This window comes from Platalea leucorodia, assembly GCF_965183815.1.
Source record: "Platalea leucorodia genome assembly, chromosome: 9".
In the NCBI taxonomy this organism is placed as follows: Eukaryota; Metazoa; Chordata; class Aves; order Pelecaniformes; family Threskiornithidae; genus Platalea; species Platalea leucorodia.
In genome coordinates, this window is record NC_138831.1 from 1,685,423 (window position 1) to 1,708,552 (window position 23,130).

General features: G+C 38.4%; 1 protein-coding gene across 1 annotated transcript in view; it reads right to left on the bottom strand.

Moving 5' to 3' along the window:
- The window catches only part of IL17RD (interleukin 17 receptor D), a gene marked incomplete at both ends in the record, with an annotated part of 49,347 nt that overhangs the window by 20,578 nt on the left and 5,639 nt on the right, over positions 1–23,130 (bottom strand). The window contains one exon of the mRNA XM_082322044.1: positions 314–371. Within this exon, the coding sequence (XP_082178170.1) occupies positions 314–371 (58 nt within the window). The remainder of the gene's footprint in view (positions 1–313; positions 372–23,130) is intronic.

Genomic DNA, 23,130 nt, shown 5'->3' on the forward strand with positions numbered 1-23,130 from the left:
ACCTTTCAGTGACTACGTTCTTTCACAGAATAAAATCATTCTCTACGATTTTCCAGCCAAATACTGGGCAGATTATGTAGGCCAATCTGGAAGTGAAACTACTACAAATTATTAGATTGTTTTATTATCAGCGAAACACAGGAAAGAGAAGATCCACCAGACCCAGCAGAAACAAATCTAGATTTTAAAATTATGTCAATACTAAAGACCTCATGCTATTCTTAGAGCAATTTTTAAGAGACATCTTGCTATATATTGACAACTGTGATGGAATCCTTGATTTTTGTGAATACAGTGCAAAATTTCAACTTACTGTCATATTTAAAGGTGATATTGAGTAGTCCACTGTTCTTGGTGACTGATGACAGCCCCTGTAGAGAAATATCAAGAAAATAATTTGAATAAAGCAAGTTACTTTGAACTTCTGTAGATTTTTATTGTGTAAATAGTTTGTTGGAGGATGATGGAACTCATGATTTTTTTCCTTCTGTTTGGGCGCACCATCCATCAACCTGAACACAGGCAATAACAGAACAGATTGCATACGCCTGCATGTGCTCACCTGTCATCAACTTTTTAAATGTAATACTCGAAGAAGTGGGGGAAAAAAAAAAAGAAAAATGAAAGTCTGAATGTAATATTTGCACGAAAACATGAAATTGTGACTTAAGTAGTACGACTTGCCCAGTACAGTCACAGAAGAATCACATCTGTGAATCACAGAAGCTTATTTTTCAAAGAAAGTTACGTGATGTTCTCAACTTCCACCATCTAGGTTAATCACGCCCACACAAAAAACACACCTTTAATCACGGTTTCATGACAAATCAAATTATATTCTCCAGGGCAAACACAATGTAAGAGAAGAGAGAATGCCAGCCTGAAGAAGCTGATCTCAATTCCACAGTCATGATAAGAGTATCAGCAGTTCAAACAGAGAGAAGCAATGTCACTGCTAAGCACTACAGTCATTGCACTTTAGCTCTATTTTCTCGGTGATTTTCAGGAAAGAAATTAAAGGTAGGAGCAAAAGAGTAGAAGAACTGATCAAAGAGCCCCCAACACATCCCAGACACTCCCCATCTCACTACCTACCTCAGAACAGGTGCCTGAAGGGCTCTCTCATCTATTTGGCAAACTAACCACATTTTCAGCACACTCAGAATTCATGTATAATCAAGTCATCTTTTTTTCACAAGTCCAATATTATTCAATGCTCACAAGAACTACACAGAACTCAAAGCTTAACATAAGCTGAGGTACGATAAGCCAGGACAAAAACCCTATGGCTTGGTTCACCAGTGTGCCTGAATTGTAGATGGGAGAAACTCTTACTACACAGAGAGCATCAGTGTCCGGTGTCTAGATATGTGCCCACAACTACCCTTCATTAAATTATTTTATACAGATATATTTATATGTACTTTATGTTTCTGCGCCTGATATCAATTCTTGTGGAATTTGTATTTCCATGTGCTTTGAGTCTCACGTGGTTTATGCACCGGATTACTTTTCTGTTCTATTTATTTGTGTGAGAGGCCCTCATATAGAGAGGCCCCAATCATTTTACCATGTATTGTAAACATTTTAAAGAAATTCTTGCTGAGAAGAGCTTAGTTGGACAAAAACACAGATGGAGAATTTAAATTTCAATCTTCCCATTTATTATTGGCTAAAATCAGCAAATAGTTAAAGGAGAACAAATCAAACAGTGGATTTCCAACTGCAATAATTCAGATAATTATATCCCATAACGTTTCCAGTAGAAGTAGATATTGTAGAAATCCATTATGCTACATCAGGCACCCTCTTCTATTCTCAAATACTATTAAAATAGATACTGCCATCCTTGCTGAGTGTCACAGAAACTGAGGATCAACCGGAGAACCATTCCATCGCTCTCCCAGGGAGGAATCCAGACCCATACACAAGCTGATCAGTCTGGTGTCTCTCCTATACCTACACGAAAGAACTTTGGACTTCAGAGATAGCAGTACCGTACCCTTCAGAAAGCACTGAAATTGGTTTTGGAACACAAAACGTAGCATCACTCGCACCAGTACCAGACACAAAGTTGAAAACTCTAACACTGACTCTTAGGGAGTAATATCATTCCCTGAAAGGCAAAGAACATCATAGTTACTGTTATCTTTAAAAAAATACTCCCCATTTACAGGGAATTATATCTGGGTTTACAGCTACAATATAAAGGACAGATGTTAATAGCATAAAAGGACTCCAACAGTAATTAGATGTTGTCGGGATCATGTGTAAACTTTCACGGCATCTCACCTAACAGTCAGACAGGTGTTTAGAAAGAAAAACAAGTATGAGTTAAGTTACCTTTAAAAAAAAACCCTGTAAAATACTACCTAAAGAATGAAAGCAAAGCAGATCTTGATAGTACTGTTAGAAGTGAAATTTGTAATCTCACTTTCTTCTTAGGTGGCTTTTCATTTGTTTAACTTTGATTTAGTTTGGCATTAAACAAGCTGTTACACAAAAAGGTTTCCTGAAACAGGAAGGCGCCGATTTTTTTTTCACTCTTAACTTTTCTATTAATACCTGTTCCTTTCTGACTCATTTTCTCTTAAGCTATATAAAATCTCATTTAACTTACCACTACAGCAAAACAAAGGCATTGTGTGTTTGATAAAAAATATGAAGAAAAAAAAAAAAAGAAACTCTTGACTTTTCACATTTATAAATAAAGGCAGGTAAACCATCAAAATTAATTGTTACCCGTTCTCCTTTTGTGTGGTAGAGCTTAAGTTTTCAGACATAAATTTCACCAACTCCCACAGAAAATTAGCACAAGTACTTTCATTCTTCAGATATCCTGTATTTTTAAAAAAATATAATATAGCAATGCTTTTTACTGCACCTTTAATTGCATTTCTACTGGAATTATGGTGACATCACAAAACATGTAACAGGAGAAATATAAATCAATATACCACAACCATTAATAAAGTAGATGCAAAAAGTAAATATAACATAAGCCAAACTCTGCTGAACTTAACTGGTTGTAAAACTTTGCTCCCAAGTGCACAGAAGGTGCAAAAAGGCTGCAGTAATTTGAGGGAGAATTAGGGTCACCCCTTAAAATGCCGAACGAGGTAATTGTCACATGAGTTGTAAGTGAAAACAGGTAAGCTAGTCAGACAATTTGATCGTGCTGAACTTTGGTATTAATCCTCCAAGTACTTACTGCTCTGAGTTTAAGAATCTATTCTTCCAGGAAGCATTCCCTTGTATTTAAGCCATAAAGCAATTGTGCTGTTTAAATGGCTTATAGCTAAGACAACTTGTTTAGAGCATCTTACTTTAAAACTATAAATACTAATGCTATGGCCTTAGGGCTCTACATTCTTAGTTAATTAACCACTAACATTTGTTGAATTTACATGCAGCTTTTAATTTATTCTGAACTTTACTAGAAAGCAAGTCTCCATTGCCTGGAGCTTTGTCTATCAAATCTCTTTGGTCCACCTATTTTTATACACACTGACAGAAGGAATACATAGGAAGGAAAACAGCCAAAACATCTTTTATGAAAAACTATAGACCAGTGATCTTTAAACAGATAATCAAAGTTGAAATGCACAAAGATTAAATTACAAATAATCTTGTTTGTCAAAAAGCAGGGGCGGGGGGTGTTATCCACAAGATTAGATCTCACATCATGTGAGCTCAAAGCACAGAACTCCACAGAAAACATGATAAACTAAGATCCAAATCCTGCATCTGTATTGGGCAAGCAAGCCAGAAAGAATTCCCACCCCATGCCACATACCTCAAATCACAGAGATCAACGCTGGATCTGTTCCTCGACCCACGTGAACAACTCGGACAGTTAAGGCTAAGATCCTAAGATCTCTTAAATCAGCACAGTTCTGAATAACACTAATAGACATCATCCCCCGAGGAATGGATAACTCATTTGGATGTTCAAGGCATGTGCAGGCATTCCATTGTCTTTATCTTTCAACATGAAAAAGCACAAGTATTAAAGAGTCAAAGACTATCACATGAAGCTAACCTGTATTTTTGTTTGTTTATATTTTTCTAATACCTACCCTCCATTTATGGTAACAACTTATTAATGAAATGCACTTACGACAACTCTTTCTACCCATTACTATGCACAGAGGGACAAAGTTAGGACTACATTTCCAGAAATAAAGCTTAAATGAAATTTTAACCACAGGAACTAATCGTGCCTCCAAGAAAAGTTAAATTTAACTAATGACTGCCATCAGAGGCATAAATTAAATACAACGTAAAGAAATAAAAAAAAAAATCTGCTTAATTTTTATTGTTGAACTTTTCCCTCTTCCTTTTAATCTAGAACTTATAGTGTTTTGTATTTGAAAGTTAACACCTATTTTTTTATATTTGACAATTCCTGCCAGAGATGGCACTGGCGATTTCAGCATTGTCCTATGAATAACCATTTTTACAAATAATATCGAAATACACTCCAACATTCAACTTTTGTTGAGCAAACACTCTTTCATTCAATAAAGGCAATGTATGCTGTGAATAGGCACTGTCAGGCAGCCACTTTAACATCAAGACTAGGAAATGGAGATAGATGCTAGCACTAATTAGAGAGATCTGGTAAAGGAGGTAGGAAATCACTTCCCCTCAAGCATAGCCTTGTGCACCAGACCAAAACAGTAATCACGATTCATCTTTCATATGTTGTTAATCAACGCACACATGGTCCTAATTTCATGCTCCCATGAGGCAAACTGAAGGGACAATTGTTTTTGAACTCTAACATCAAGATGAATAATCAATGTTTATCATACTCATTGCTCAGTAAACTAAAAGCTTTGTGTTTGACATCTGCTCTTTTCATTTTAAAGCTTTCTTGGTGCTTTCAACCAAGTTAAAATATTTTCTATTTCTACAGTCATCAGTAAAAAGATGAATTATCTGTACTATTTATACGCCTGCATCTTGGATTGCTTCCAACAGAATACAACAAGACTCATAATTCATGCTAACGTTTGCTGTATAACTTGCGTGTACTCCATTGACTGCAGAATGACTTCTAAACACTGGGTGGGGGGCTCTGCACTGTCATTGCTATATCCTTGGTGCAACTGACAATTCCAACCGTAAATCTTGTTCAGATTTGCCTTTTATTTGTTTTTTTATATATATATATGTTCCTGCGTTGAATGCACAAATTATGGGAATAACATTTAAAAAAACCCATCTGAGTGACACTGGAGAAGTAAGTTTTAATAAAAGTGAACTGAAGGAGCAACAGGCTTCTCGGTGCCTATTTGAAACAGGGACTTAGATTCTTCAAAACGTTTTGTTGGGTTTTTTTGTTTTTTTTTTTTTTTTTTAAACTTCTTTTGATAAGTTGCCATCTTTTGTGTTTCTTCTTATGTATGCAAGACAATGATTTACAAGAAATTAGCAGATTTTGGTTGGTTCTTTGTTGTTAGTTATTTACTGTTTCACTGCTCCATCTTGAGAGCCGCTGCGCACAAGTCCAGCCACAGAGGAGCTGAGCGCGTCTGCACAGCGTGGCATCTTGAATGTGGCCTGAGATACGAGAGGTAAAGGATTGGTTTTATTTCATTATAAACTATGTATTGGGGGGGAAGAAAACCATCATTTTTGAGCGTGAAGGAACTTCATCATCCATCCAACCCCTGACTACCCTCTTGTCATACACGCTGGTTAGCTGGTTCTTCCCTAACACATCCCTGTCAGGGACAGCCTGTCATGCTCAAGGATCCCCGTTGTCCTTCCATGTTACTTGTGAAAATTCAGTGGTCGATCTCCAGGTGTTAACACATTACTTTTACACAACTGTCCCTTTCAGACAGAGTATTAGGTTGTCTGGTAGATCAATTAGGCCCTTCCTCTGAACTGGAAGAACTCTTGTTTCATGTGAACATACTTAATGCTTGGGCTTTCTCAGCACGGCTCAGCCTTCCAGGGAGCAGATGCCTGGCGACCCGAGGCAGGCGTAATACACCTCCCTTTGCTTAAAACTCTCAGGCGTCTTCACGTTTAGCGCATTCCTTCTCCACCTCCCAGAATACAGCTTTTTACCCCAATTTAAGCCCTGTGACTGGGAAAAACATTATGAAGTATCCATACTAGCCTTTTTAAAAAACGTGCTAACTAACTTAACCAACAGTCAAAATCCTCTAAGAAGTAAAAAATTCAAAACCAGGACTGTACAGATGGCCCAGACCCCATGAGTTATAATCCAGGTATAACCAATAAAAAAGCTACTTTACTTAAGAATCTGGGAGATGAAACCTTCTTAAGAGTAACAAGTAATACTTGTTTTCCTAAACCAAACATAAGGAACTCATACTCCACTTTTATAAGAATTGCCCTGACCTTTTGTGATCATTAAATATCTCATTTTTCACCAAACGATGACATTATCCATGGTTTTATGGCCGACTTCCCACATAGGTAATTACATTTTGTCTGAACAAATTCTTCTGCCATTTCAACGAGATACGGCTTTCTCAAGTTCCTCCCATCACGAAAGGATATTGAATTTAACAGCTGCTGACTTAAGCCCTGTCAGAGAATGAGGTGGTCCCTACACGTACGCATGTATACTTGTATGCCAGCTTGCTTCATGGGGGTCTTTTAGGATTTTTGGGGTGAAGCATGCTGATTGAAGATCATGAATTGCAGTGTACCCTAACAAAAAAAAAAAAAAAAAAAAAACAACAACAAAACCAAAAAACAAAAGAACAAAAACCAAACCAAACAAACAGTAGAAATGCCTTTTCATTATGCCTGATTCCTGGCTATTTCAGCTTCTATTTTAACAAGGCAACGTGGAAGGTTACCTTACACCTTAGTCAGTCTGACAGAGAGGTAAGAAATCATTGTAAGGAAGAAATACTGCAAAAAGTATTTACAGCATGACTCTTCAGTATGCAACATGGCTCCAGGCAGCTGTTCTCTGAACGGATGCCAACCGGTTTAGTTTAAGAAACAGACAATTCTTAAAGCCACAATTTAACAACAATAGAAGCAAGTTTAATCTATACTGTTTGCCGCCTACCGTGAAAATCTTAAATCTCTGAGTCAAGCCCAGGAATTCAATGCAGCAAAGCATGGCAGAAAAAGGGTACCAGCTCTTATTTCTCTCATGCAATTTGCAAGTCTGCCTAAGAAGTCTTCTATAGTTTGCCCTGTCACACTTAATTTTTTCCAACTTTCTTGTGTGAATAATGTTTGGTAAATTAAAAGCCTTCTAAAAAAACACACACACCCCCAAAATCAACAGAATAAATATTTTCAGACAATGCACATTTCCCACAAACATTACTGAAATGTGCTCGTCTAAGGATGTTTGGACAAAAGCCAGGAGTCTGTAGTTAAACCAGGGTTCCCTGACCCGTGGGACAGGGCCCCGGCAGGAGAGCCGGGGGAGAAGAGGAGGTGTTTGGGGAGGGGGAGAAGCAGCAATGCCAAGGCAGGTGCGGGAACCGTGACTGCGACTGGGGAGGAAGGGGGCGCAAATGGCAAAGTTGTTTTTAGCGGGACCCACGTCAAATTATTGGTTTGAGAAACGGACTTGTGCTATAAACAACAAATAAACAGAATAACTCATATCTGAAATAATGAAGGAGGAGAAATTAATGAAGCCTGTTATGCATGCTTACTGCTTAACATACAACACAGCATACTGTAAAATGAACGAGCCAGCTAATTATTTCACTCAAATTAAAGAATATATTTCTTCTTACGATGGGAAGTCATCCACAACTTCAATGAGCCTACAGGGTCCCTCACACTTAGAGGGACAATTACATAAGCGCTGAATTTTACCTTATGCCCAAGCACTTCTAAACTAATGTTATCTAGGAAACAATTAAACAATATATTTTCATTCATTTAATTGACTGTCCACTTAGTGTGCAAACATGCAGAGCCATAAGCTGAGAGGGACAGTCTTTCTCTCCCAAAGAGGTTCAAAGAGTTAGAAGACAATCAAGAAAAGGTTTCAAGAGGTAACTGAAGCATGAGAACAACAGATATATATTATTTATATTAATACGCATATAATATATATGGATATGTTCATTCATTCATTTTGCTTACCACATTAAGAAATGATGTAGCTTTCAGAGGAGAGAACATCAGGGAAAAAGAAAAGCAAAGAAGAACAATACTTCAGACCTACAAATTCTATCTTTCAAGATTTTAAGCACATAAAGGTTTGCTGCTTCTCCTAAAGCAGTAACTACTTCCAAGCCAGCCAGATCCAAAAAGAAAGTTTTTTTCTTTTAAAGCTGAGCATATGCAATGGCACCTGGAGAACGACTAAAGGAACTTATTTCCAAAATCATAAATGGTTCACTAATAACGTTCTGCTGCCAGATTCCTACCTTTCAAATTGGAACTCCTAGCACGAGCTCTTTGTTTGATCCCAGCTTTCATCCCGAGAAACAGAAAATCTGGGAAAGTAACTAGGACTGACTTTGCAGGTACAGTTTTAAGCTTCAGCCAGAACAAAATTCACAATTATGACTATTTCAGGGTGGGTTTTTTTGCTCTTTGCTTCTCCATCTAATGCCAAAGTGCACACCAAAACCCCTGAAGGTTTCTGAGGAAAACTGTCATCAAATGTGGATTTACTGCTTTATTCATAACCGTTCTGCCTAAAAAATTCTAATCTGAAATTTACTGCATTGTTGGAGATTTTCATTGCAAACAAACTTGGAGCAAGCAGACGGGACATACTCCATTTCCAGTACAGGGTGAGTTTATCTGACTGGTTAATTTGAAAATGATAAGAACAGCTGCTTGCAAGGAAATCTTCAAAGCAGAACATCGCGTAAAGGCTGGAATGTGAAAAATTTGACATAGCGCATCTATTTTGTGGTGTGTGTGTTCACACAATGTCTTTCCCCAGTCCTAATCCTTCTCCTGTATTATTTGAGAGAAAGTCACTGAAATTCTTTAAGAACTTTGCAGTCAGAAAATATGAAATGCCTATTTTTAGAAACTTAATTTTAATTCTTACTTACACGAATGAAACACACAGGCACAACTAAGGAAAGTATTACATATTCACAGGAGCTCATGACTGTAAAGAAAACTAATGCACATTGGTTTTGGAAGACCAACACATAAATAGACCGAAGTTTTGGTTCTGGAGGATACGGAGGCAAGGTAATTTAGCGATAACTTCACTTTACTGATTAGAGTGCCACAGAACTCATAAAACTTTTAAAGTAGATAGGATTTGGGATTGTTCCATCTTAATCCCTCCCTTTGAAGTAATGCAATTATTTTGGACATAAAAACCTATTCTTAGGGATTTAGAAGCACACAACTGTACTCATCCATAAGATTTTAAAACTGAGAATTCATAAGCAGTATGGTTCAATTCCAGGAACAATCAATTATTTGCTTGCCAAAATCCCATGTTCCAGCTTTAAAGAATCTTTCACCATTCCCCCAACAGTATTTTTAATACCTCACATGAAACTTGTTTTTGCAGGAGATGAAGTAAAAAAAACCAACTTTCTTTAAAATGATACAAGCATCTCTTCCCAAAGCTACCATCCTTGTGAGCTACATAACTTAAAAAGGCTCAGGCACTGAGCAGCTAGGACTTCAAATGTGATAGGCATCTACTCAGTGGCAATGCAAATGTACCCTTGGCTTTAAGTTCAATATCATGAGGGACATAAGAAGGATAACAACATACCAAGAAGCACCACATTTATTCCATATACAGCCATGTCATACAATCCCCTCATCAAAAGCGAGGGGCAGATTGCTATAGTTTCAGAACAGACTGGCACGATGACTCTATCAGACTGTTCTAATCTGGATGGGAAAAAAAAAAAACCAAAACAAAAAACCCAGCAAAAACGGAGGGACCATTATGTCAAACACAATGACTAAAAACACTTTTTGGTTAGAAGTTCTTGTACATCAACTATGCTAATACCTTTCCCTATAAACCCGCCCCTAGGAAGCAATCAAGTATTCCCCCCTTTCTTCCTTTCACAAAGTGAATGGACAAGCTGGATAAGCTGGCTTCCTGCAGAGTCAGAAACAAGCCTCAGTTATGCTGCCCTCCCTCCTAACCCTCTTAAAGGTACGGGCTTTGGTTCCTGCACTGCTACGCGTTGTTACTCCCACCTCCCCGAGACAACAGGCAAACAGAGATTCGTACTGCTGAACTATGCGCTTTTAGCAAATACATTTCTTCTTGGAGCCTCCGCCTAGTCCCAGTCCACAGAGAAAATGAAAATTACTCCCACAGCTTAAGCAGTAATACAATCAGCAGTGAGGATTAGAAGGTCCGGTGCTTACCATGTACTGATGATCCACATGGTTGAACTTGAGAGACACAGGCAGATACATTTGGTGGCTGCAGATTTAAAGCTTCAGCTGCCAGGGAATTCATACACTCCCGGTTACCCTCTACGGAGCACAGCCATCATATTTGCAGCCAAAAAAACTCCATTTGGAACGTGTCAGAAATATACACAAAGCTGCACAAACACTTCTGGTCCACCTGAAGGATACTTGGAAGAAATAGTAGTCAAATATTCCAACTATACTGGCCCCTCTCTGCAAGCAAACTGGAGCTTCCCGACTTACAGCCATTTAAGGAGGAAAAGCTCTGCCAAATGATGGTCAATGCCAGGAATTTGAACACAACACAATAAAACCATCCCACATACAGCTTTCTGAGTAGACATTCTTGAGAATGTTTCTGAGAACCGCCAGTCTTGAATAAAGTTTACCTCAGAATTCACCTGATCATTAAGGCTGACTTTCTTCTCCTAGAGTTTTGATTTTCACGCTCTGCAAATCCATGTATTTTGTCCCTAATTGTGCTATTCGGACATCTCTTTACAGAGAATAGCTTCTGCCATCAAGATTGTTGAGGCTTTCCACAATGTAAAAAAAGGATGAAGAGAAGACAGAACATATTCAAATATTCCTGCGTGCTCACCCCTCTTCAGGACTTGCATTTGAAAAGCATTAAATATTGCTAAATCTTACTGGTAGAAAAAAAAAGAGGAAACGTGTCTGTTTTAAGTATATCTGTACTGGCAAACTCTTTAGGCATTATGTGCTATCAAGTCCCATGAGGTTTTTAACTACTAAAAAAGGGAACCTAAATACAATTTCTTAAACAGATATTTAATGTTTGAAATCGTATCGAAACTCCAGTCTGACTGCGTTCAGTTTCCACTAATAAAAGTCACACCCTATGGATATCACACTTTATAATACACTTGAACAAGTAAAACAGTTTAAGGGATGCATTTTTCCTACGTATTTCACGTTAAGTGCTTTTGAAAGTGGGCCAAAGCAAAGGTTACACGCTCTATCCGTACAGTACATGGCTAGTTCATAACTGCCATTTTCATACTAATTAATACACTACTTGACATGAAATGTGATATCTGCTAAAACACTGACACAACCTGTATCACAACCTGCTTGGGCTTTAAATTATTTCATTGGTGCCATTTGCTTAACTACTATTTAAGCTCTTGCAGTATTTTCATTCTAGCTCTTTTTCGTGAAGGACTGTTCTTACCCAGTTCCTAGAACCTTGGAGCATGTTTTGTTCCTGTATTATTGGTAAAAATTGGATTATCCAATTAAAAAAAAACTACAGTGAACAAAATCTACATCTTGATAACATTTAATTTTTCAGTCAAAGCAGCTTTCTTTTAAATGATAAACTTCCATGCTCACTAATGAATAATAATAGGAAATCACACCTTGGGAAAAATAACAGGAACCCTAAAATCAAATGCCTGATGTACAAATGCCGGCTTGGCATATGGGTCTACTCTCTCATGGCCCACTCTGACAAGATGCAGGAATGGTACAAAGTGCATTTAGCCTCAGGAAAAATACCACTGCTGTGCTGCTCTAAAGAAATTCCTCTGGTTTCTACACAAGCAGCACCAATAAGATCCAGGCTCATTCCACACTAAGTCCCTTCCAAGCGAAAGGAACTGGAAGAGACAGTATCCTAAACTGTAATTTCACCTACCTCACTAAAATTGCCAGAAATAAAAAATCATTTTAGAATACTATATCGAACACAAGCCGTTCAAGTGAAAAAAAAATTCAGCGAAGATGTATTTTCTTACACAGCATTTCTATGGCGGTAACGCCTAAAGGGTCAAGCTAGGCTAGGTGCCAGCACGCAGGAGGCTGGAACTGATTATGACCATGGCATATTTTATCATGTCCAGCCACGGACCAGCATGTTCCTGCGGTGTTGCACATACACGTAAGGAAGATGGTAACAATCCTAAAGCCTTAAGACTGAAAAAAAGATTCTCAATCTCACTTTCCTTCTCACCTCATTCTCTCTGAAATGCCTTAGACATGAAGCACTGACCATTAAAAAACAAACAGAAAATACACAAACACCTTTTGCACTGTATTTTGAACAGAAGAATCACCTTGTCATTCCTCTCTGCTCAGAGACTCGGGAAGCACGGATTCTTTTCCTGCTTTATCCATACCCTACACTGACAACTTTGAGGAAGTCATTTAATACCTTTTGTGCCTCAGCCTCTCATCTGTAAAATGGGAGAACAGAATTTCCTTTCCTCCAGTTGTCTGAAATAATTGCAGCTAGCAAAGCACTCAGAGCAAGGACTTCCATTTATGCTGCGTACGTATACACACCACACACTCAGCATAACGAGACGCAGATTTCAGTTCATGTCCTTTGGTGATATTCATAGTAACCAGTAAGTTTTACAAGAAATCCATAGTTTAAACTTTTCCTCTCTTTAAAAGGGGAGTGCTTTGGTTTTACCTATAGACTTAATTATTTTTTTAGTCTACACCTCAGATAATAAAACTTTTCCGAACTGCCCAAGTAAAATAATAAATCTTGACCCTGTTAAGGTTTGTTTTTCAGCTCTGCAGGAATGCAGAACAGAAAAAATCCCATACAACTAAATAATTTACGTGATGCAGAGTTGATATACAGAAGCTAAGGCTTGACTATAAAAGAAAACAGACGCACAGCTTTCCACATTATAATTTGTGGATTATTTGCTTGAGTTGTTTTGATTAGTAATAAGGTGTGAGGTTATTATAATAGTACAATCAGGGTAACTGGTAATAAGTGCTGATATAAATTTGACACGAACGATTTGAAACCTAAATTATAATCTACTGAGGTTTAGGAAAAAAAAACCCCAAACTTACAAAGTTAATATATGAAACATTTAAGGATGAACAAAGGTCACATTTACAGCAGCAATATGCTGAGCTTTCCACAAGGTGATGTTCAAGACACTGAATTACAATCTAGCAGAAACGGGGTGTCAAGTCAGGCAAAATCATCATCTGCTCTGATTTTAGTGACAGGGTATATTAACTTTTCTCTTGACTTTTAAGTAAATAGTTAGCTTTGTGTAACAGTTTTAGCATGATTGGACAAAAACCAATCAAGCAAATACAGCAAGTATGATCTGAACCGTATTTAATCGCTGTCTAATCTGCTGATCTTCATTACTCCAGCCCAGATCCTCCAAGGCATGAGACACACCAAATTCACTGCTTACCCATGTTCTGTAAAACAATGAATAAAAAGCTTCAGAACTGATTTCTTTATTTACAAAAACACCCATGTCACATCAAGGTATACACACTCCCAGAAGGAAAGCAATCATACTACACTTTTATTATTTCCTTTTGAACACTACCATGAATTCCTTTGTCCTTCCACCTCTAACTTAGTCAAAGCATAAAATAAAATATAATTAATTAGTTGAAAGAGAAAGGACTCAGATGAAAATTATCAATCTGATTTAGTGTTCACATGGCCACTACATGGTACTGTTTTCTTCTCATATGCTCTTCTCACATAATTTTCTCAAAATAACGCCAGAGAAGCTGGTTTGCAGTGAAAAAGTTAAACTGACACCCATCTTTCAATAAATGAATTTTAATTAGTCTCATACAGTATCTGTAAAAAAAAAGAACACTTCTGCCTCTGCTACATACCTTTTAAAGAAGGAAATACACATTTGGTTCCAAACCTTTATAACCACATATTAATGCACAACAGTATGAAAATGGAAAATTGAGTATTTCAGGATGTTAATACATGCTGAAGATAAAAATGTAAAACTTTTTTCCCCTGGTTATAATGTCCCCTTGACAAGCATATCCATTTAAAATGTATACTAATTTGAAATGCTTTAAATAATTTAAAATGTAGAGCTGTTCAGATACTACTTAACACATGAAAAATACACAGAAACGTCAGTCTGACTGCTTGAAGTTCCCATTAATAAAGCTACAATCCATGGATCTCACACTTTATAACACATTTGAAAAGGAGACAACTTGAAGAAATCCATTAAGCTGGAAGAACCTAATCATCACATAGGAGTTCACACTCTTAAAAAAACCAACCAATTACAAATACAAAGGTCTGAGACTTTGAAGCCGTTTGGCCACTGCACAGTAACTCATGAAACTGCTGTTGACTTGGCATGTATAGATATTTACCTGAAGATACGTTACTACTATTCCTTTTGCCTTGAAAAGGCTAAGGGATCAATACTGAAATACAGAAAGTATGAGACATTAATAATATGAGTAGTATCTTTGCATAAAATACTACAAAGCAAAAAGAAATATTTGAAAAAGATTATACTCTTCTTAAATAAAATAATTCTATTACCTCGATAGTCACAGTGATTTTTCTGAAATCAGACACTTTCACCCTAGACCATAAGATTGAAGCGATTTGAAATGGAAATATTTCCTGTCCACTCACTGCCAGTTTCTGTTCCCAGAGTGATATAACAGATGACATCCAGTACAATAAATTCTTTTATTAACCATAAATTTGAGACTGCTTTAGGGATTTGAAGTGTTCAGTTTCATGCTGAAAAAATGTAATGTTATCCACAGACCATCAGCATGTGTAACAAAAACAGAGCCACAGGTTATGCGACTTTGATCAAATTATGAAAAAAATTCTTTTGAATTGAAAAATACTTGAAAAAGCATTTACAATAATTTTTTAACCTCTTATTTTTGAAAAGCCATGCAGACTAACTGATCTTTTTCTGTAGGAAACAATTACTTCTGACAAAAAAGTCTCTATACAGAAAGTCAATACCATGGACAAATTTCCTTCTGGCAGTCATCCTATTTAAGAAACCAGAACTGCAACATAAGTTTTAAGAGCTTAAGCATTTAAATACACAGATTAAAAAGTTAAATTGAACCTCTATTTCTCTCAAACTTTTACTTGACTTCCTTTTATCAAAGTTAAACTGAGTATATAAGCAGATAATCCTAAAACATTGAACAGGAAGATAAATACAATACAGAATATAAAACCCTCTCAGTTTAAACCTTCACCTCTGTTAAAATAAAATTGCATTATTGTAGTAAATTGAGAAGTAGATCCAAAGACCAGCAAGCTTCACTTCCAATATAAATGATAACTTACAACAGGGATACTACTTGGATGTGACTGTAAAATATAAACATGGAAACAATTATTTTCTCTGTTGCAACAAAACCTAACCATACTGGGGGGAGAGGGGGAAATCATACCTATAACTACAAATCAACTTTCCACATACAAGCGCGCAAATAAACTACTGGAGTTTACATATTGCTAACTTCTGCGGTTGAATGGAATATAATAAACAGTAACTAAAACGTATATACCAAATGTAACGTGGCTACACGGAACAATAGTCATCCATATCCACCAGCACTGTTAGATGATACCAGGCACTATTCTATCACTTATTTTGTGGCTTTGATTCCTACATTTACTGCCAGAATGTAATAAAAAGAAAGTTCTGTCCTTGCAGCTCATTCTTTAGTGAGCTGAATGTCCCATTTTCAAACCTCTGCATGACATTTCACGGCTAGTGGTCCTTACTGAAAGAGAACCCCAAAAGTGAATGGCATGATTAGTGAATTATTCTTACAAATGCAACTATATGGAGAAACCTAAGCTATCCCAACTCGCATTATTCCTACCTAATGAATAAAAGATAAAGATTTTGTTTCCATTGATGTTCTGAAGAAGCATGGAAAAATAACTTTTCACCTGTTACGAGTCAGGCTGAGTTAGGTGTTTGTTTTGTCTTTTTGATTTTTATTTTAACTTTTTTGTGGTTAACCTATTAGTCCTGTCAGAAGGTAAACTAAGATAAAGATAATTATTAAACACCACCAACATAATTTGCTGAAAAAATGTAAACAAAGCAAAGCTGTAACTATTTTGGAATAGATCATGTTCCTGATTCTTTGAGAAGTATCTGAGCTAAATATTTTGTATGATGCAACAGAAAAAGCAAAACATTAGATATTATTTTATAACAAAAGTATCAGGCTATACATCTGGCCCTTTCTTCTTTTGGGGCTGTTAATACACGCCTTGCAAAGCAGTATCAGGAGGCCTCAGACAAAATTCTGATGCAGTAAATAAAATCAAAGCTCTTTATAACGGGGAATAATGCTTAACTGCAGTCCGTAACGACACACATTTACTCATAGATACTGTACTAATAGGAGATGCTGTCTTCAGAGCAAGATAAGAAATAGAGAGATTTATCTAAGACCTAGTGGGTCATTCTGTAATTTTAGTGGTAATCTGTCCAAATTCCACTCACAAACGAGAGGCTGGATAGTGCAGTCGCCCCTCGGGTTACAAATGAAAGCGCTACTCCTCATTCCCTGGCAGGAACAGAATAGTAGAATAGTAAGTAATAGAATAGGAATAGTAAGGCTGCATAGCCTTACCCTGCTCCCGCTATTCCTCCACAGAGCTGGCTGCATTTCAACAGACGCTGAAGTGATTTTTGAAACATTATCATCTTCTTGCTTGTGAAAAATTCACCACTTAAAAAACGTTCACATGAAGAATTGTGTATAACTTAAAGTTTCACATATGCTCAGCATACTACCCTCAAACTTTTTTGATGAGATACCTTTAGAAAAAGTATCTAAATTAGCACACCTCAAAGGTGAGAATTTTAAAAGTATCTGAAGAGTTACACGGAACATTGACTTAATCACAAAATTAGCATAGGGATTTCCTGACTCCCCTGTCCAGTCCTTGGCTCTTCCTTCATCCCATAGTTCACCACTTCTGAACATACACTTCACATAACTGCATGGGGACCTCAGTTTATGCATGTCATTGAAATGACCCCAGCTGTGAAAAGGGGAAAAAAAAAAAGAAACAAAACCAAAAAAACCCAACAAGGGATACTTTCAATTCAGACTGTTTTAATAACGTGATTTACAATGCAGCTCACAAACAGGTGCATTAAAACAGGTGGGGAGGGAAGGGCAAACAGCAACACCAGCATGGGAGGAAGCAGATGGGAGTGAAAATTCCACTAACCAGCCTCGCTGCTGAGTCAATAGGAGATGTAACTACACCCCAGGCCACAAAAGAGAACAAATCCCATTGAAAGTTAATAGGAGTTAGGGCACTCCATTCTTTTTCAGAATCCCACTCCAAGCTTCTAAGGATCTGCTCACACTTACAGGGTGAAGCCTAAATCACCCATTTATACCCCATATCTCTAAGACTTGAAGGGGAAGCCCAGCACAACCTTGAAAACTTTGCTAAAAACGTTTGCGATTCACTAACGCGCCCTTCCCACGCCGTATTGAAAGCTCATCCAGACAGAGCAGTCTTTATGCGCAGAGTAAATTGCACAACTTACCGGTTCCAACTTCCATCCCCATTTCGTTGCTACCGCCTGTAATTAGGGGCAAGCCCAGACAGGGAGATAACATTGATCCCCACAGAAACTGGAGGAAGAGGAAGCAGCACACGCAGGCTTTACGAGGGCTTTGAGATGAGATACAGACTGGCACCTGAGCAGCTCAGACAGGGGAAAGGGATGGAATTCTTCCTTGCCTGGCAGCTGTACCCAAAGTCACTCTGGCACATTAAAAAACAAACAAACAAAACCCAACTATCCCTAAGGGCCTGTTTGTAAAGGAAGTTATTCCTATGTGATAAACTAAGGTGTAACTTTACAGTGCACTACCTACTCTATGACAACACGCTATGTGGGTGGCGCCAGGACACACCTGTGCAACACTGAGGTTGAAGACAGCTGTTATCAAGAAAGCCTAAGCATCAGAAACTGCCATGCTAGCCAGCCGCTCTGCTTTGGGTCCCCCGCGAACGTAAGTAGGACGCCCCGCTAACACCGCTGTCCTGCTCCCGCCGCGCGGGTCCCTGGCTCCGAGCTGCTCCGAACGCCCCACGCGGGGCACGGCTGCGGAGCGAACGTGGTCTGAACTTGCACCCTGGTTCAGCGGGCAGTAACGGCCCCACATACGCAAAGCAGCAGCCAGGTGAGCGGCTTGTTTTCCAGGTGTGCAAAGCACCCGGCTTTTGCACGGGCGTCAGTCACAGCTCTCTAGGGCTGGGCGATCACAAAGCATCAACCCACTTCGGGTAGAGAAGACAAAATCCCATCGAAACGGAAGTCAGCGTTTTGCCACTGATTTTAACGGGCAGGAGGTCAGCTCTTTAAACAAAACAAAAAACTCAACAAGCAACAGAAACAAAACCACGCAACAAAACCCTCAGTATTCTATGTTTAAAAGGAAAACAGATTGGGGTGTTGTTTCCACAAGCAGATGACAAATAGAGGCCTGCATATATTTTGTTTAAATCATTGTATAAAATAAAAAGATAATGTGATTATTAAAGGTCTCTAAAGTTGTATTTTTTATGCTTTCTGATTCCAGGCCAGTCACACCTGGAATACATATGTTTAACTGAGCAGCTGATAGCTTTAGTTTTAACAATTTAGAAGATTTACTATTTGGACCTAAACATTCTCACATTATGCCTTCCTACTAGCTAAACTAAATTCACATGTAATTTTAACCTGCGTTATTTAAAAAAAAAAAAAAAAAAAAATTCTATTTTAGCCTGTAAAATTGAAATCATAAAAAGGGGACTTTTTATACAAATCAGATTACTCTTTGCAAATAGACGAAACCGAACTTCACTATGGATATGCAAACACAAAAAAAATTTCCTTTCATGAATCCCAGAATCCAACCCAACAGCGTGTTTTAATCTTGGAGTTCTACAACTTTAAAGGAAAGTATTAGAAACATACACAAATATTTTTATGTTATAAATACAAAACTCAAGAAAATAAGTTTATTTTATAAAGGCAGGGTGTATTTTAAGTGACAATATTATGAGTTTGGGATTCCCATGGAGGACTAAAACCCTCCATTTGAAAATACAAAGCCAAATTAATTAGAAAACACAGTTTGAGTGAAAAGTATTCTTGCAAAGAGTTCTTAGAAAGGATCACCTTGAATGTGTTTGATGCTGAGGAGACGCCATAACTTTTCTTCACACAAAAGCAGTCATCAACCGAGCACAACCAGATGTTAAGTTTTCTTTTCTTAGTTTCTGTAAACCTCTGTGACCTCCCTCAAATTAAAAAAGGGAATAGCATTTTTAAAGCCACAGGAGCTATCATTAGTGAAGCATTCTAAGGATTTTCATTAATTCATAGCCAGCCAACCAGGAATTTTCCCACAGCCGTATACAAAAAAAGTCAGAGAAGTCACTGATTGCTTGGTTGGATTTGAATGTAGTCAGAAGTAAGATCAGAAATATCTAGTCCCTCCCACTGATAGAGGAGCGAAGAACATAGGGAAGGTCAGAAATTAAAATCCAAGCCTGCCCACCAACCACGAGGAAAATCCAGCCTTGCCGTATTACAGTGGGTATAGAAACGGTTATTACATACAATTTTGTGAGGTAAGAGAATCATATAGATAGATCAACAGAAATCCGTTATTTGGAAACCTCTAAGCACAGAACGTGCGGTCCCAAGCAGAACTGCGTGCCTACCATCTCCTCCACAGAGCAGCCTCAAGACTTAGATTGATGTTGCCTGGTTGTTAGTGCAAAACCCACCGTTTATAGCAACTCATGACCTGATACCCACGCTTCGTTGGAGCCCTTTGAACTCCGCATGCTCCTCATTTGTCCCTCATATTTCTGCCAGCCCAGGGTTCCAGCACCGAAGGAGCCTGTACTTTCCATGTCAGATCATCAGAATACAACGGTTACAGAAAACAGAAGAACGCGTTTCAGCAGCGCTAACCCTTGAAGACATTACAACGACCTCTGCATCGCTGTGACACGTTATGCTCTGTGCAGCATGGGAAAAGCAAAAAAAGGGAAAAGCAAAAAAAGGGAAAAGCAAAAAAAGGGAAAAGCAAAAAAAGGGAAAAGCAAAAAAAGGGAAAAGCAAAAAAAGGGAAAAGGCCAGGTACAGGCTCAAAGATTGCTGGCTTGCAGACTCCATGCTGCCACCAAGAAGGTGCATCTGTCAACACAGAGATCATTTCACAGTCACCCCTGTACTCAGATCACCAAGTGGCGCAAATTTGATTCAGATCAGTCACGGACACACAACTCTCATTCTGCTGAATTAACCAGAACATACATTTCAGAGTTTATGCTTTCAGGACTGCAAGAAGAGATCTAGCATGCAGGCTCCTAGGACCTCTCCCATTTATTTGGGCACATTAGAATAAGCAGCATGAGCGATGTGCCCCCAAACCAGATTTACTGTCTTGCTGAAGAACAGCCCAAGACCAGATCCATAAGAGTAAGAAAAATAAAGGGTGCTCACGCACCTACAACTTCAAACTTAAGAGGCAACGTGAAGAAAGACCATAACGTGCATTTAACAGATTGCTAGGACATATGTTCCATATGTTCAATATCCATTTATGTACTACTGATAGATTGACACTTTATTGAAAACGTTGCTCACTTGTCTCGCAGCCAGCACCAATGTGTTTTTCATGCAGTAGGTGAGCTATCAGTCCTCTTCTTCCTACCTGCCCTAGAAGTGCACGGCCCTCTCCCAAACAGTCTTGATGGCTACTCAGCGGTACAGTGTCCTACCAGTGAAATGAAAGAACAAGGACTCTTTGGTCATCTAAAAGAAAGGAATCCCTGCCCCTTACGTGCTCCGTCATGCACACCTGCAGGCTGATACTTAAATTAATGTTGTTGTACTCCTTATTTCATCTCTACATAGACCTATTCAAAAGGTTTTTGCTAGCCACGATTCCATCCCTAATTACTGATAACACACTACGAAAAGGATTTCGTCCTTAACTCTTCTAACCTGGTCATTACAGACTAAGGAACTCATCTAGGGCCAGTAATGGATTGTTTAACTCAGGTTGAAGGAGGAACAGAGGAGTTTAATGTACCGGATATCTCTGGCAGGAGCAGACAACTACTCTTCTAAGCCAACAGCAGGAATTCATCCACCAGTTTGAAGACATTCATCACGTAGTGCCCAAAGAGCCTACCAAGGAATGGAGGCGGCTTAAAAAGTACAGAAACAGCCACTCAGCACGTGTCCTTTACTAGAACCTAACAGAGCATTTTGAGTTTCAAACATGGGAAAAACCCTCATCCACAGCCAAGAGATGAGGAAAAATGCGGGTGACCATTGAACAGGATACCAAATTAAGATGCAGACACTTCCTAGACACAGAATTGCCTTCCTTTTGCTACCCCCTTACTACCCGAATGACGCACCAAGAACAGAGTACCAAGAGAATCTGCTTCTGTAAGGCTTCCTCAGTGGGTTCCTGAAATTTGATAGTTTGGGGTTTTTTTGTTGGTTTGGTTTGTTTTTTAAAATACCTGAAATTTGTTCTTAGAACACCCTCTAGTTGACCTGTCCAGGTGACTTGTTCTAGAACTTATTCCAGAATCATCAGCTGCCTCACCTTGTTCTGTTCGTACAACGACAGGCTCCTCTGGTGCCGCTTCCATCTCTTCTGCCCCCGACTCTGCTCTCTTTGGAAGTCTAAAGACTGTACTTTGGGCAGGGATGAGCATTTAGTCAAACTGCCAGGTATGACTGGTGGTTACTGCCGGGCTGGCGGCTGCTCTAACTCACCTTGTCTTAAGTGTTTCACTTTTTAGGGCTCTTTCTACTACACGGGCTCTAGCTTAACTGACTTCCAACAATTCCTCTGAGGTACAGTTAAATCGCCCTAAGTTTGTTTCCTCAGAATCCTGTTTTTCATTGCCGTCACACCGTAAAATAACCAGAAGCCCACTGCTATTCTTCAGTCAAGAAACAGTGCATTTGGGCAGTATCTCCTCGGGGTATTTCACTGACACAACCAAGCGGAGCAGGCCCCGTGAACAGAGGGGCTAACGCACCAGGTATCAGCTAGCCTTCTGAGTCTTGGCGGCAAGCAAAGCAATCTGTAAGACACAAAGCTTGGCGAGCAGAGACCCACTGAAAGCTGGTGCTACTAGAAGACTTAGGAAAACCTCAAACACCGATACAGAGTCATCAGATGCCTCTTCACTGTGAAGTAGGTTACTCCAAGCCCTTTTCAAAAACCAAACTCAGGCCCTTGTCTACACACATGGCCAACCACGAAAGTCTGTGTTCAACGCGTTTTTGAGCCAGGTGTAAAAACATTGCTGATAGGCTAAAACCAAAACCAGTTAAGAACCTGCAGTTATAAAGTATTGACGATTATAATGTATTTAGAAAATACAACATTAAGAATTTATGTATTTATTATAAACAGCTTTACTGATAGTTTTCTGAGTTTTGGTGGGAAACAAGAAGTAATTAGTAAGAGAGAACACTTAATATATGTAGACCCAGAGAAAACTGGACATCCACTGCAGTTTATTAAGAAACATTTCTTAACTGTACTTTCCTCTGTTCCTAAATATTGTCTACGCAGTTTGACTCACTTCCAAAACTCACACCTGCTTGTTTTATACCAGCACACCCATTTGATAAGGGACATCTTCCCTGATCCACTGAGATCACCAATGCTTTTTTATAAATCCAGAAATGATGTCTTAGATATGATCTTGAAAGTACAATTTATTAAGTAAAACAGGTTTAAGCATGTTAAAATACACATTTATACCCTGGCTTGGCTGGCAGAATTTTGGATAATCAAAGTCATAATAGGTATGTGTCTGTCAAATAAATATTGCAATAAAACTACAGAAATGAGTCTATCCGTTACTGGCATAAGCCTGTATTCACTACTTCAGTAAGT